The sequence below is a fragment of the Mya arenaria genome, chromosome 3 (assembly GCF_026914265.1).
Source record: "Mya arenaria isolate MELC-2E11 chromosome 3, ASM2691426v1".
Classification (NCBI taxonomy): domain Eukaryota; kingdom Metazoa; phylum Mollusca; class Bivalvia; order Myida; family Myidae; genus Mya; species Mya arenaria.
Genome location: NC_069124.1, coordinates 54,543,332 through 54,559,897, shown reverse-complemented (window position 1 = coordinate 54,559,897; position 16,566 = coordinate 54,543,332). Strand labels below are relative to the sequence as shown.

At 38.5% G+C, this 16,566-nt stretch overlaps 2 protein-coding genes across 2 annotated transcripts; both read right to left on the bottom strand.

The window, feature by feature from the left end:
- Nucleotides 1-523: 523 nt before the first annotated feature.
- On the bottom strand, nucleotides 524-3,784 carry LOC128226129 (homeobox-like protein HDP1). Its single transcript, XM_052936021.1, has one exon. The coding sequence runs from the start codon at nucleotides 3,782-3,784 to the stop codon at nucleotides 524-526; it is 3,261 nt and encodes a 1,086-aa protein (XP_052791981.1).
- Nucleotides 3,785-7,809: 4,025 nt separating this feature from the next.
- LOC128226128 (uncharacterized) lies at nucleotides 7,810-9,130 on the bottom strand. The gene is made up of 2 exons (XM_052936020.1): nucleotides 8,395-9,130; nucleotides 7,810-8,212 (listed from the first exon to the last, which is right to left on the bottom strand). The coding sequence occupies exons 1-2, from the start codon at nucleotides 8,748-8,750 to the stop codon at nucleotides 7,810-7,812; spliced, it is 759 nt and encodes a 252-aa protein (XP_052791980.1). The 5' UTR covers nucleotides 8,751-9,130.
- Between the last annotated feature and the right edge of the window lie 7,436 nt (nucleotides 9,131-16,566).

Genomic DNA, 16,566 nt, shown 5'->3' with positions numbered 1-16,566 from the left:
CTACTTTTAAGGGAATAGTGGCAGAGCCTGTTTATAGGGGAAAAATAGCGTCTTTTTGGCAAAAAGGGGGAAAAATTCTAACATGATTAATAAAATGTTCAACTTCTTTTCAAACCCATTATTCAACAAAATTATCGACATATTCATGAATCAGAATGGCACTTAATTGCTACATTTGCTCAATGTCAAGAGGTAAATGCTCTGAAAAAAAAACTAAAGGGGATTTTATTCCCTGGGCAGGAGAAAAATAAATGTTTTTTCAGGAGGGTAATGGGTCTGAATTTCGGCCCCAAAAAGGGCCGAGCTGTCTAGATATGTTGTCCTTAAAGCGAATCATTTTGGAGGTGCTCATTTATATGGGTTGTTAATATTAAACTTTGATAAAATGAAAAGTTTTAATTGAAGTTGTAACATTCAATATGAATTATTATCCTGCGTTTGTTAATATAATTATTAACATGTATCTAATTGTTCACATACAGCTGCCAGTATAAAATCATTCACATGTAGCAGTGAATTTGAGTCACTCACAAGTAGCTGGAAATATGAGTTGCTGTCTGCATGAGTTGTTCACATGAAGCTGTCTGTATGAGTTGGTCATATGTAGCTGTCTGTATGAGTTGTTGACATGTAGCTGTCTGTATGAGTTGTTGACATGTAGCTGTCTGTATGAGTTGTTGACATGTAGTTGTATGTATGAGTTGTTGACATGTAGCTGTCTGTATGAGTTGTTGACATGTAGCTGTCTGTATGAGTTGTTGACATGTAGCTGTCTGTATGAGTTGTTGACATGTAGCTGTCTGTATGAGTTGTTGACATGTAGCTGTCTGTATGAGTTGTTCACATGTAGCTGTCTGTATGAGTTGTTCACATGTAGCTGTCTGTATGAGTTGTTCACATGTAACTGTCTGTATGAGTTGTTGACATGTAGCTGTCTGTATGAGTTGTTGACATGTAGCTGTCTGTATGAGTTGTTCACATGTAGCTGTCTGTATGAGTTGTTGACATGTAGCTGTCTGTATGAGTTGTTGACATGTAGCTGTCTGTATGAGTTGGTCATATGTAGCTGTCTGTATGAGTTGTTCACATGTAGCTGTCTGTATGAGTTGTTCACATGTAGCTGTCTGTATGAGTTGTTCATATGTAGCTGTCTGTATGAGTTGTTGACATGTAGCTGTCTGTATGATTTGTTGACATGTAGCTGTCTGTATGAGTTGTTGACATGTATCTGTCTGTATGAGTTGGTCATATGTATCTGTCTGTATGAGTTGTTGACATGTAGCTGTCTGTATGAGTTGTTGACATGTAGCTGTCTGTATGAGTTGTTGACATGTAGCTGTCTGTATGAGTTGTTGACATGTAGCTGTCTGTATGAGTTGTTGACATGTAGCTGTCTGTATGAGTTGTTGACATGTAGCTGTCTGTATGAGTTGTTGACATGTAGCTGTCTGTATGAGTTGTTGACATGTAGCTGTCTGTATGAGTTGTTGACATGTAGCTGTCTGTATGAGTTGTTGACATGTAGCTGTATGTATGAGTTGTTGACATGTAGCTGTATGTATGAGTTGTTGACATGTAGCTGTCTGTATGAGTTGTTGACATGTAGCTGTCTGTATGAGTTGTTGACATGTAGCTGTCTGTATGAGTTGTTCACATGTAGCTGTATGTATGAGTTGTTGACATGTAGCTGTATGTATGAGTTGTTCACATGTAGCTGTCTGTATGAGTTGTTCACATGTAGCTGTCTGTATGAGTTGTTCACATGTAGCTGTCTGTATGAGTTGTTGACATGTAGCTGTCTGTATGAGTTGTTCACATGTAGCTGTCTGTATGAGTTGTTCACATGTAGCTGTCTGTATGAGTTGTTGACATGTAGCTGTCTGTATGAGTTGTTGACATGTAGCTGTCTGTATGAGTTGTTGACATGTAGCTGTCTGTATGAGTTGTTCACATGTAGCTGTCTGTATGAGTTGTTGACATGTAGCTGTCTGTATGAGTTGTTGACATGTAGCTGTCTGTATGAGTTGTTGACATGTAGCTGTCTGTATGAGTTGTTGACATGTAGCTGTCTGTATGAGTTGTTGACATGTAGCTGTCTGTATGAGTTGTTGACATGTAGCTGTCTGTATGAGTTGTTGACATGTAGCTGTCTGTATGAGTTGTTGACATGTAGCTGTCTGTATGAGTTGTTCACATGTAGCTGTCTGTATGAGTTGTTCACATGTAGCTGTCTGTATGAGTTGTTGACATGTAGCTGTCTGTATGAGTTGTTGACATGTAGCTGTATGTATGAGTTGTTGACATGTAGCTGTATGTATGAGTTGTTGACATGTAGCTGTCTGTATGAGTTGTTGACATGTAGCTGTCTGTATGAGTTGTTGACATGTAGCTGTCTGTATGAGTTGTTCACATGTAGCTGTATGTATGAGTTGTTGACATGTAGCTGTCTGTATGAGTTGTTCACATGTAGCTGTCTGTATGAGTTGTTGACATGTAGCTGTCTGTATGAGTTGTTGACATGTAGCTGTCTGTATGAGTTGTTGACATGTAGCTGTCTGTATGAGTTGTTGACATGTAGTTGTATGTATGAGTTGTTGACATGTAGTTGTCTGTATGAGTTGTTGACATGTAGTTGTCTGTATGAGTTGTTGACATGTAGTTGTCTGTATGAGTTGTTGACATGTAGTTGTCTGTATGAGTTGTTGACATGTAGCTGTCTGTATGAGTTGTTGACATGTAGCTGTCTGTATGAGTTGTTCACATGTAGCTGTCTGTATGAATTGTTCACATGTAGCTGTCTGTATGAATTGTTCACATGTAGCTGTCTGTATGAATTGTTCACATGTAGCTGTCTGTATGAATTGTTCACATGTAGCTGTCTGTATGAGTTGTTCACATGTAGCTGTCTGTATGAGTTGTTGACATGTAGCTGTCTGTATGAGTTGTTGACATGTAGCTGTCTGTATGAGTTGTTGACATGTAGCTGTATGTATGAGTTGTTGACATGTAGCTGACAGTATGAGTTGTTCACATGTAGCTGTATGTATGAGTTGTTCACATGTAGCTGTCTGTATGCGTTGGTTAAATGTAGCTGTCTGTATGAGTTGTTCACATGTAGCTGACTGTATGAGTTGTTCACATGTAGCTGTCTGTATGGGTTCTTCACATGTAGTTGTATGTATGAGTTGTTCACATGTAGCTGTCTGTATGAGTTGTTGACATGTAGCTGTATGTATGAGTTGTTCACATGTAGCTGTCTGTATGAGTTGTTCACATGTAGCTGTATGTATGAGTTGTTGACATGTAGCTGTCTGTATGAGTTGTTCACATGTAGCTGTCTGTATGAGTTGTTCACATGTAGCTGTATGTATGAGTTGTTCACATGTAGCTGTCTGTATGAGTTGTTGACATGTAGCTGTATGTATGAGTTGTTCACATGTAGCTGTATGTATGAGTTGTTCACATGTAGCTGTCGGTATGAGTTGTTCACATGTAGCTGTCTGTATGAGTTGTTCACATGTAGCTGTCTGTATGAGTTGTTCACATGTATCTGTATGTATGAGTTGTTGACATGTAGCTGTCTGTATGAGTTGTTCACATTCAACTGTTGATTTGAGTTGTTTGCATAAAGCTGTCGATTGACTTGTCCATTATGTATCTGTCTATATAAGTTGTTTGCAAAGTAGCTGTCGATATGACTTGAGCATGATGTTTCTGTCGATATACATTGTTTGCGATGTAGCTGTCGATATGACTTGAGCATGACGTTTCTGTCGATGTTCATTGTTTGCCATGTAGCTGTCGATATGACTTGAGCATGACGTTTCTGTCGATGTTCATTGTTTGCGATGTAGCTGTCGATATGACTTGAGCATGACGTTTCTGTCGATGTTCATTGTTTGCCATGTAGCTGTCGATATGACTTGAGCATGAAGTTTCTGTCGATGTTCATTGTTTGCCATGTAGCTGTCGATATGACTTGAGCATGACGTTTCTGTCGATGTTCATTGTTTGCGATGTAGCTGTCGATATGACTTGAGCATAATGTTTCTATCGATATACATTGTTTGCAATGTGGCTGTCGAAATAACTTGAGCATGAGCCGGAAGCAGTCGGTAAGAATTGATCCAAAGAAATGATAAATATGATTTGTTTATACTTCGGTCAAGAAGATGAACTGGGTTTGGTGCAGTCGTCTGAGAGGAGCTTTCTTATGCTTGCATAATTGAAGATGGAAAATGATATTATGCTTGCTTTTAAATTGTGTAGTCTAGCTGTATGTCTCAACCCGGAACTTACATTGCAACAGACGAATAAAGTGTGTATAGATGCCTGAACGGAACATGCATTCATCTTTAAATCGTGATTGTTTCTTTGTTTCTTTAACTGAGTAACCCTTGTTATGTTCGCCGTGTCAATTTATAAAACGTTTTAAATGTTTGTGAACGACTACTTCACATTAAATTTGTCAGGAATGACATTGTATTGTATAAATTTTGACAGGTTGACATCGCAGTGGTAGAAAAAATGGGACTTATCATTCTAGTAAACTTATTAATTTGTTCATTATATTAGCAAGAAACTGGCTACGTTAGCCCGAAGAGAAACACTGATGTTGATTAAATTGTCCCGTTCCGGGCAGTGGGAAATGTGAGTTATTACGAGCAGTTTTTCATATTAATTGGCATGCTTAAAAGGTGTGGTTTGTTTATACTGGCATAATTAAGGGTTTCAGATTTGTGTGGCATTTCCATGCATGCTTAATAAGGAGGTATAACTTGTTGATTGGCACCGAGTCTTTGAATAGAAATTGCTCCTGCAAAATTAAGAGATGCAATCTTATGCGGATCCAGGCAGGGGGAGGGGGTGCCCTCCCCCCTTAAATCATCAAAGTTTACTTTTAATTTCAATATAAGAGGAAAAAGGAATAAAATACACCCAAAATGCACCATTTCGGACTAGAATTGTTAAAAAAATCTTGGGGGAGCACCCCCCCCCCCCCGCCAACACTTTGAACCATATCAATTTCTGTTTTCAGGGAGGGTAGCAAGTCAAAAGTAACGCCCATAAGTCATGCCCCCTCTAACATGAATTCCTGGATTCGCCCCTGGCAATGTATGCAAATGTTTACTTTATTGGAAAGTTTCAGAACCAATATGAAGTGAATACGTATGGTGATCAACAGGCTAATATGGTTATAAATTTCAAGTTATTGTTTTACATGAGTAATTGAAATTCGATAGGCCGAGGGAAAAAGTTTACTTGATTCTTCCCCGAACGAAAGCAAATGTTTTAACTTTAAACCGAAAAGCCATTCATTAAATCTTTATTACATGACATTAAGACATATATTTTTATTAATTTACAGCAATATTTATAATTCGATTGCCCGACATAATGCATTGCCAACTTTGAAGAAAACCGCTGAAGCGAAAGTGCCTATAGAGTTATATAGGGAAAATATGGTTAAACGATTCTCTTACTTCCTACATATATGTTAGGATAATTCTTGCCCTTGAAGATGATGGTTTTGTATTTATTGTATGATTTTTACATTTTGGTCCCTTTTAAGAGTTTTGTTGGTCGTTAAAAGTTACATTGAAATAAGAAGGAGCTAAAAATTGTTTTGCTATTTAAAGTCATTATAGACATCCGATCGCTTAGCTTCCAGCGGATAACGATGCAGAATTTTTTCTCTCTTCCAAATGCACTTTTCGAAATAATGATTTTTTAAATATCTTTTGGTCCTTTTTGAACAATTCTGTAAAATTTGTAAAAAATCGATGCCCAAAAATTGTGTATTCAACTGTACGATAATGGCTTTATGGCCCACCCCGCGGCGTATTCACAGCAGGATAGAAATAATCCATCCGGGCAAGGTTATGACACTGGGTATGGCATGTGAAACGAAGTTTGTCATTTATAGCAATAAAATTATTCCGAATTATTTCGGATTTTTTTTTATCTTTTATCATTATTATATAATTGTAGAAAAAACAAGACACAAGCAATAAGTAATATATTTCAAATTGGGTTGCTTCCCTTGTTACTAAGCAAAATGTTTCATAACATGAACGAAAGAACCGCGTACTTTTGAAGCACAATTCGATTTAATATCTAAACAATCTAAAACGTTTCGCTATATTTCGATTCTAATTAAATGAAAGGAAATGCATTAAACCTAAAGAAACTATTTTACCCACAAGAAGATTCGGGTTCAAATCAAGCGTTGGATGGTCCTTACTGTGGTTTTGAGTTTATTTCCGGCGAGTGCTCCGAGTAAATTGTTAGTCATTTTAGTTTTTTTGGGGAGCATATTTCACATACAGAATGTAACCCTGGTTGGAGCTAACCTGGTTCTCCCCCCTGAAAGACGTTTAGTATTTTAGTGGTGTGACAGAGAATCGAACCTGCGACCCCTTGATTGACAGTCAAGTGCGTTACCGGACCGGGCGATGACCATGACAAATATTTATACCCCCCTCCCCCCCCCCCCCCTGTACACTCCATGGTCTGAGCGAAAGAGTCGAACCTCATTTTACCTGTAATAATGGCGCTCATTTGATGTATGACAGTCTCTTGATGCACCTGGTGAAAGTTTACACACTCCAGCTAATAATCTCATTAAGACAGGAAAGGAAAACAATTCATTTATAATAATACTAATGGTATGTGGCGAACAATTTTAAAGGTGCTGTCTCAGAGGGGCAAGTACAAAGGTCTCAAATGGCATTACAATACCAATTGCAATTACATTGGCATTCATATAGGGGCAGTTGATTGACACTGACCAGTGATTTTTAGAGGCCAGATATGTATAAAGAAATTAGAAGTCTTTGAATCACTCTAAAGCTGGGCTCCCACTGCCGATCAGATCAACTCGATCAAGCCCGATCAAGCGATCGGGTACTTGTCTGGGTAGGTCGGCATGATTGATCGGGAGTGGTCGGGGAGGTCTACCTTGGTCGGCATCGCTCGGGCTTTCTACCCGAATTTTTTTGACATGTCAAAAAAATTCGTGTAGCGATCGTGTAGCCAAGCGGTCGAGAAGAGCTCGGGAAGCGATCGTGTATTGATCGAGTTGAAGATCGAGTTAATCGAGAAACAATCGTGTAGCGATCTTGTTTGGTCGGATTGACATCTTTTACCCGATCTGTAACCGATCTTCTCGACTTCTACTCGAGTAATATACGATCGCATCCCGATTAAGTAGATCTCTGTTCGATCTCTTGTCCAGATTATCAAGACTGCTACCCGACTACTCCACGACCACACACGACCGCACACGATCAAACCCCGATCACTGTTCGACCATACACGAGCTCACGTGACTAAAGCAAGAAAAGCGTGCTGACCAGTGTCTCATAAGTTGTTTGGACGCTGAAGATATAACATCTTTAGCAAACCAATATCTGTTAAAACATCTTCAGCCAAGCCATTTCTACTACAAACTAAAGATGCCGAGAAAAGGCAAAAGGCCGATAGGCAGTACAATTGCGAGTAAATGTGCAGTTGCTGCGCCTCAGCCTGAAATCGTGGAACCCACCCAGGAAGAGAGTAATGAGTCGCCTATACCCCCTACTGACTCTTCTGCCGAGCAAACCAGAAAAGAGCAAGTAGAAGAACGTCCGACTTCTCCTGAGATAGAGGTACTAAGCTTTTGATTTTGCTTTCCCTTCGAATACGAACAAACAACTGTCATTAGACTTATATTTTGTGTGTCAAGTGTTTATAAGGATATAATGCATAATTTGTTTATTTTATCATAACACACTGCTATGTTTGTCATGTATTTTTACAATTAGTACTCTACATGTATATGTTTTTTTCGGCAATATTAATGAATTTGTAGTTTGCGTCTACGAGTGCGAGTAGTATTATGGAAAAGAAGCCTTTATAGTTATAGAACAGAGATCCAGAGTTCTTCGGGTTCTTTATCCTCACGTGCTTACCATCAAGAGCCCCGCAGACATGAGGAAAATTCCACTTGGTTCGGAAGTCATCTGCAATCTGCTGCCATTGTTCAGCAGTGACGACGTCTGGCAAAACCTCTTCAGAGTACTCCTGTATTATAGCATCCAAAACTTCAGGGACGAATTTACTTATTGTGTTACTTCCCACTCGGAATGAGTACATCAAGTCTGAATACGAGGCTCCAGTTGCGAGATGACGAAGAGTGACCGCCAACTTCAATCCAGGCTCCAGGGCTTCCCTGAAATAGAGATTGAACAATGATAAGTAATAACTAGCCTGCTATTATACAACGTATGAAAATTTCTTAAATATTAGTGACAATTGCACAGAGCTGTTGATGTCAATTGGTTGGAAAAGTAACTAGATGACTAATTATTTCAGAAATACGTGAAAATGATGGGGATCAAACCCATGATTTACCTGAAGTTGGTGTTCTTTTTCTGAATTCTGGGTGATATGCGATCAACAAGCTCCCCAAACATATCAGCGTCTACCCTTAGGAAATTTTTGTATCCTTTTGGGTCTTCCCTGTTTAGCTCCTGTAGCAGTTGCTCATAATGCCCATACAGGGGTCGTCGTGCAAGCCACTGCTTCATCCATATTTTCCTGCGCATTTGTCGCCTACGTCTATGCCTACGACCCTCAGCCTCTTCCTCTTGTTCCAACTCTAGCACTGCAATGGCCCTGTCTCTCTGGAGCTCTAACCATCTGGCCCACATCTGCAACTGCTCAATCTCCATAAATATGTATACTATGCTGGACACAACATATACCATGAAGTTTCAGGATGAAGTGATAATGATCAACACTGTTTGAAGTTTTTATTCTAAAAGTTTTGGTACACGACTGTTCACGACCTTCTACGACTCGAGTACGACTATGACGATCGGGTCGGGGAAAGATCTGACACCGATCGAGCAGAGATCCAGTAGGTCGAGTTGAGATCGTGTAGGGATCGTGTAAAGGTCGGGATGATCGAGCGGAAATCGGAAAGGTGGTCGGGTTGACGTCGTGAAGGAGTCGTGAATAATCGTGTGGAAATCGTGTGTGATCGACAAGAGGTCGAGAAGAAGTCGTGTATTCGCCTTTAGTCGAGCATGGTCGGGCCTGATCGGGGAATTTGGGTGATCGGGATGATCGAGTTGATCTGATCGGCAGTGGGAACCCACCTTAATGCAAAATTATCAACTTCTTAAAGTTTAGCGCAGAATACATCCACTCCACACAAACTCCCTAGTGACGACACGTCGGAGTAATGTTTTGACTCATTGTAACCGCATGCAAGTACAATCAAAACTCGTTATGTCGAACTCGATGAAACCTCTTGAAAAAAACTTCGGGATAACGAATACTCGACATAACCGGATTACAAAAAAGTATATAACTAAATATATATTTTTTTAAACTACGCCATAACCAGAACATCGAAATAACCGGGTTCGACATGAGCGAGTTTCGACTGTAATGTTTTGACCGAATTAAACCTACAGTGTTTACTTAAGTATTGTAGTTTTGAATATTTATGTAACATTGTCTCTTTAATACTCTGGCGCTAATGAAGGTAGCGGACAGCCGTGAAATTAGATTGATACTGCCTCTCAAGACTCCGAACAGCCCCGATCTACCGCCTAGGCGTTTTGTTAACAAATGGTCGTGTCCAAATTAATATAGTTATTAATAATCAGACCTGGCTCTATCGCTGTCTTGTTACATTATAAGCTTATGTTGTCATATGAAAGTGTGTTTGAAAAATAGCTGGTGAGTGTTTCTCTTTCTGATGTGCTTTTTATCATTTTTGTTCTTCGCCCCAAAAAATCCGTCTAATCTAGTTTATATCCTGTTTAATTATACATGTATGTTCATTTTCTCATGGTCAATATTTTCAGATGTTCTGACGTAAAACTCAGGCGCGTAGCTGCCTATAAGCGAGTACGCGGCTAAATCCACATGATTCTGACAAAAAAATCAGCCAAAGTATGCGTAGTTGTCTACATGATCCTAAAACCGACCATTTTCCAGAACTAAATAAAGCACATCAGAATGCCCAGAATGCCTCGAATTGCACCATTGTTTTTTTCAAGGGGACATGCCCCCGGACCCCCATAGCACAATTATGAATCCTCTTGAATAGAGGGCTAGCTACGCCCCTGAAACTATACGCACCCATTTTAATTAAATACAGTCAAAATTCGTTATGTCGAAGTGGTGACATGGGGAAATACATAGAGATAACGAAAAATTGATTTAGCCGAAAGAAAAAAAGAAACATGTCTTTCTTAACCCAACACATTCGAAACAGTTCGACATAACAAGAACATCGATATAACAGAGTTCGAAATAGCGAGTGTCGACTGTAGTTCAATTATTCCTTGTCCCCAGATTAGTATTTTATCACACAATATATTATAAATGAAAACATAACTGTAAGTTCATTTATACATTCATTGTATTTAATTTCATTTTGTAAGACTGATATTTGCTGATACTGTATAAGTCAATGAACAACCCTAAGAAACGCACGCTTGTTAAAGTTTTGTTCGCGTTCTAGACCGCCGTCGTCTGGCCTTTTGTCAAATCCTTCAAGTTGAATACTTGATTGAATTTCACCTTCTCCTTAAATAGAGAAAAGTTAGTCTCACTCCTTAGACCCCAATCAGCCAAAGCTGGATACATTTAAAACTGACTAACACAATTACAGTAGAAGAGATGGACTCTTTGCTGATTCAAATTGAAACTCTGTAACGCTCTTCCAATTTCAAATCCTTTCAAAGTCAACTTGTGTGAACTGATACAAAATCTCCGTGTTATTTAAACGTTTAAAAGAAACTAAAATGTTACAAGTTTATTTGGCTCTTAAAGGTTATCTATTACGCGTGTTTGGGCAAATGAACGCAGCGACAATGAACGATTCATTTATGTTTTAATGTAAAGAAGCAGTTTATAATTATAGCATGTGAACCAAACGATGTTTGTAATTGACAATTAAAAGTGTAACAAATTGTCCAGCGGCGTTCGTCATCCTTTGCTTTCATGTATGAGAGACATAGACAAAAAAGGAAGGAGAAACAAAGACAAAAAGGAAAAAGAAAATAACAGAAGAGACCAAATGAGCAATCTTATTTAAAAGTGTGTATACGGAGGCTATCACGGTTCCAATATTTCACCGGAGGCTAGTTATGGTCATTCCGAGAGAGTAAAAGAACTTCTCGCGCCTAATTTTCCAGATCTCTGCCCGAGAAAATCAGCGTCTATGCCCGGGCATTATTCGATCATTGTGATTTATACAAGCGCCAGAATATCACTTTCTCTGTCGGTCCTTGTGACTTATTTATGGTGTGGAAGGGGCGATCTTGATGAAGACAATCACATATCTTCTCTCGATAGTTGTTTGCGGACACTCCTTTAACTGACCAAGTGTATTTTGTAGATGTATGTCCGTCTCTGTGATAAGTCGGACTTCCACTTACTCCCGAAACGTTATAGACATTATCTAAAGCATTCAAAGAAGTCTACTGACCGAGGAAACCCCCAGGCACGCTCTCAGATGCCAACATAGACTCACACGGTGTATTGCATGATGGTACATTAAATGTCGGACTTTTACATACAGATTGACATAGAGACTGAGTGTCCATTGTGTCTTAATTGTATCATTTTCTGCTTGGCACATTCGTGTTTGCAGTTTTGTAACATACCTTGCGTCGACGTATCCATGTGACGTCATCGAAAAAGTTATACTTCGCTAAATTATATCATCAACGAACGAAAATAGTTCGATCATCAAATGGCCAAACTGACCAAACGGAACTTATTATGTACTGATGCAAAAAAATGGAGTTTGCATAGTTGTGTGGACCAATGGCCATCGAGTATTTCTAACAAAAAATGTTCATTGATATTACGTTAATGCACCAAAAAATAGTTTCATTGACTATATTTTAGTCAGTCTATTTTTCCACCATGGCTTACTAGTTAAAAACGTGTCAATAGTAAAAAGTAGCATATACTTGGGGTTTGCATTTTTGTGTGGGCCAAAGACAATTTTAAAATTTTCTGTTACTAGTTATTAATTTTACGTAGAATCATTCCGACGAATGCACCAACATACACCAAAATAGTCCAATTTTGGCGATGTAAGACCAAGGTACCACGGTGCATATCCATATCGGTACCCTCTTTGCGAAATCTACTGAAACGGTACCCTCTTTACACATGCCCCGGTCATTCTCTGCTGAAAACAAATCGGCGATGGACAACAAGCCAGTAAATGTTCATTCAACTGATGAAAGGTGGTATGTCATGTGCAAAAGAAGTATACCACGGAACACTAGAATGTTATAGCTATGTCTTATTTAGTAATGTGCCCATTTTTCAATTACTGCAACTCCACAATAAGCTACACAATATTGATATGTCTTGCCTCGCCCACCGCCTCTGCATGTTCTGCGGGCTTAAATGAACCATTGGTTTGATAATGTACACCCCATACATATTACATGTATTCATTTATATATCATATTCATACAAATGACAATTTAAAGTCTAAAATATGTGGTAAATTCATAAAAACACCATACATTCGGTTTAACAGTGGCACGGGATACCTCTTTGCTAGCTTATTGTGGAGTTGCAGTAATTGAAAAATGGGCACATTACTAAATAAGACATAGCTATAACATTCTAGTGTTCCGTGGTATACTTCTTTTGCACATGACATACCTCCATTCATCAGTTGAATGAACATTTACTGGCTTGTTGTCCATCGCCGATTTGTTTTCAGCAGAGAATGACCGGGGCATGTGCAAAGAGGGTACCGTTTCAGTAGATTTCGCAAAGAGGGTACCGATATGGATATGCACCGTGGGTACGCTCGCGTTAATTTCTATTGACCGCAACAAAAATCTCTAGCATATACGTAGTGTTCATAGAACGGCATGAAACTTTATGTGCCCATGTGATTCATTGCCTTTTGTAACACACAAACATATAGTGACGAATATTGTCAACAAATATGAAACATATCAAAAAACAACATTAAAACTCACGCTTACTAAACGTTAGCTCTGCCACTTATCGGTGGTGCAACGAAAATGAGCTATCGACACTTCCGTGGTGCAATTGTGCCCTTTGTTTTCATGTTTACTCGGGAGTATGACTTATTTTTCGTCTAATATTTTTTTATCCTCAAGCGCCTGAATGTTCTTTAAGTTGTGACTATGCACCGAAATGAAGTTGAAATGTTAGCGGATCTCCGTATATGTACACGTCCGAATTGGGCTTCTGACACCACATAGTGTTCTATATTGAAACAAAATCGTAGCCAACCTGTAATATGAATCTGTTTTTACACGGTACCACATTCTCCGATTTTCGAAATATGTCCATGTAATAAAAATATGAAAATATAAATCATATAAATGTAATTACAATGAAACAAAAGGCACAGCTGCACCACGGAAGTGTCAACAGCTCATTTTCTTTGCATCACCGATAAGTGGTGGAGCTGGCGTTTAGTAGGCGTAAAAGTGAGAAAAACAGAATAACTTCAAAAATATGACAGTTGTTTGTACGGCCTTTTCAAAGGAAGGCTGTGTCAGTGATTAACGTTATAATATCTTGTGATGTTTTCATCTTGAATAACATGAGCCTGCTAAACGGAAATGAAATAGTTAACTCAGGATACCTGCACCTCTTTGTTGCGTTTTATAATTACGTTTTTTATATGTACAGATCTACCGTGTATCTTTAAGTGCAATTCAACTCACTAGAGAGACTTTTTTCGGTGTACTTTTTCGGAAGACGTTAGAGTCATTTAAGACGGCTTTCTCCAGATCCTCTCAACCACTAAATCAAACCACAATAGTCAAACATTCGACCGAGAAGAACTCAAATGATGCCATGTCACGCGAAAAATCCCCCGGTAGAGCCACCATTTTTATATCCAATGACAAAATAAAAAACCCGAGCCGTATTTGGTTTCTGAAAACAAGGATAAAATCCACTGTAAACGATAAAAATCCGGTCCACGGTAAACCTGAAACGGTAATTACATGAAGTAAACATACCATCGTCCGGCAATCGCTGACTACAGTAATAATTGAAAGTAAATCAGTTAAGATGCTGATCTAATTAAGATTGCTGAAATATTGGTGATATTATACCAATACCAGGTGTCGTTGTTCCTTTTTTTTGTAAGTTTTAGTTTTCTTTTCGAACAGATTTCGAACACTATTTTGAGTCATTAAAATATGAAATAAAATAACGTGAAAAGGCGATGGCTTTGTGATAATACGGTTTATTAGTTATATAAGTCTACATATATATTTGTTTTCAAAATGGCATGAACTTTTTTCAATTCAACAAATGTGTATAGATTTATTAAAGTTCCACTACTGGTATGCATGTGTTGGTGTTATAATCCACAAGAGGATACAGAGGAGGGGGCGCACTCGCCCCCCCCCCACTAAAATCGCCCGTGTTTACTTTTAATTTGAATATAGGAGAAAAACAGTAAAGATACGCCCGAAATGCACCATTTTGGACTATAAAATTTCGTGGAGAGTACCCCCCCCCCCCCCCTGTTTTTACTTTAAACCAAATGATTTTGGTTCTGAGTGAGGGGCCCCTAAGTTACACACCGTCTAACATCAAATTGTGGATCCGCCCCTGTAGTAAACCAGAGATGGTGAATCATAAATGCATATAATTACATCATCTTTTTTACATATCCCTCACTGATACTGCAGCCTATGCTGGCACCCCACAAAACACTCGTAGGAATCCAGTTTGATTTTGAAGTCATCCAGTGACTGTGCGGAGGTTTTGGAGAACTCTGTTAACAGATGATCAGACGTTTCAGATGTGATGGAACATGTTTCAGTTACAGGTCGTTCAGCTTACAGACAACACACATACGCCCCCGGGAAGGACATCACGACATTTTGAAACGGCGAACACATTTATAAAATTTCCTTTCTCCTGAAAAATTAGTCTAGAATTGCCAATCGCCTTTTCATAAAAGGGTTGGGAGACCTAGTCATAATATTGCTGCTACTTTTTACGAATTATGATGTACTGTGCTAAGAGGCTGTCAAGCAAAGTCTGGGATATATGTAATAAATTGAATTACGCTGGGATTGTGAGCGAATTAAAATAGAAGTCTTGACAGCTTTCTATACAATTGTGTATATTATCTTGGAAGAAAAAATGTGATCTGTCGTTTTTTGCCTCTGTCGCATTTTTTTTTTAAAAAGTCCTAAAGTTCAAAGAACAGCAATACGAATCAGGCAAAATTAAAAATAATCTGACTTTGAAATACTGTGCTGTCATCGTTAACGTTCGTGTTTTTTTCGTATACAGTCTGTTTAAGAAAGATCTCGACTTGTAGTTGATCTCTGCCTTCACAGGTGATACATTTTCCGCCACTAGAATCGACGGCGCTAGAAGATTGCTTTGCGGTACCGGGGACATTGGGAATCGGTTTGGTTTTCCGCACAATTTCTGAACAAAACGGCATGTCTTCCATAATTGGGTAAATTACATCATTTGCTTCCACATGTGCCATTGCATGACGCCATTCCGCCATTTTCGTGAATATGATATACGGCGGAAAGCAGTGCCGCGCCGCGCCATAATAGATGCGATGTTGTTCTTCCGAGGGCTTGATTGTTGTGGCGGTCAAGTCATGGGGAGAATATCGAGGATATGGATGTTGGAATCAGCTCCTATTTTAGAACATTGGGAAACTGGTTCCGGCTTACCATGGTAAAGGAGTGATGTGCCTTTCAAATTGATGATCTTCACTATGATATTTGCCCGAGTTGTTCCAGAACTTCGACTAGAAACAATGCGGACATCGAACTGGATATTCATAAAACTTCTTAAGTCACTTTCCTAATTTCAGTTTCTCTTTAGTCATATGAAATAAAAAAAAAAAATAGATTTTCCGCCAAAATACACTTTTCTAATTGACCTAATTGAAAAAAATACATTAATGTAAAATAACACATATTTAAAAAAAAAATCTTTTAATTTGACAATTAAAAAGTTACGAAATCGACTTAAGTTATTAAATTAATTAAGATGCTTTATAAATACGGCCCGAGAACATGGACTCGAACGTTCTTCCCGATGTTATTAGCTTCAAACACGATCGAGCTTGAACATGTAAAAGAAATTAGTTTAAATTCCATTATTGCAAGAAAATGCAAGCCAATACAGCTTGCACCAGACCTGTTGGTAAAAGTTGAATAATGCATTCATTTCCTTACAAAACCTATTTAATTATCTAGTTAAAACAGGTTCCATGTGTTATTACAACATTATTCTTTCATGTGTGAAAATGTAAAACAAATGGAAAGTTAATAGATCATCAATCATAATCTGTATGTTTTGAAGTATTGCACATTTTGTATATCATTAAGCAGCGTAAACATTCAGTCTGAAAGATTTCCAATATTTTTGTAACGTCTTCATTCTAAGCAGCTCCATTATGAAACATAACACGAATATGCATAACATTTCAAAGAAAATTCAGAACTTGAATAGTTTACAAGCATTCCAGTGCCCAAATCGACAATTCTGTTCCCCAAA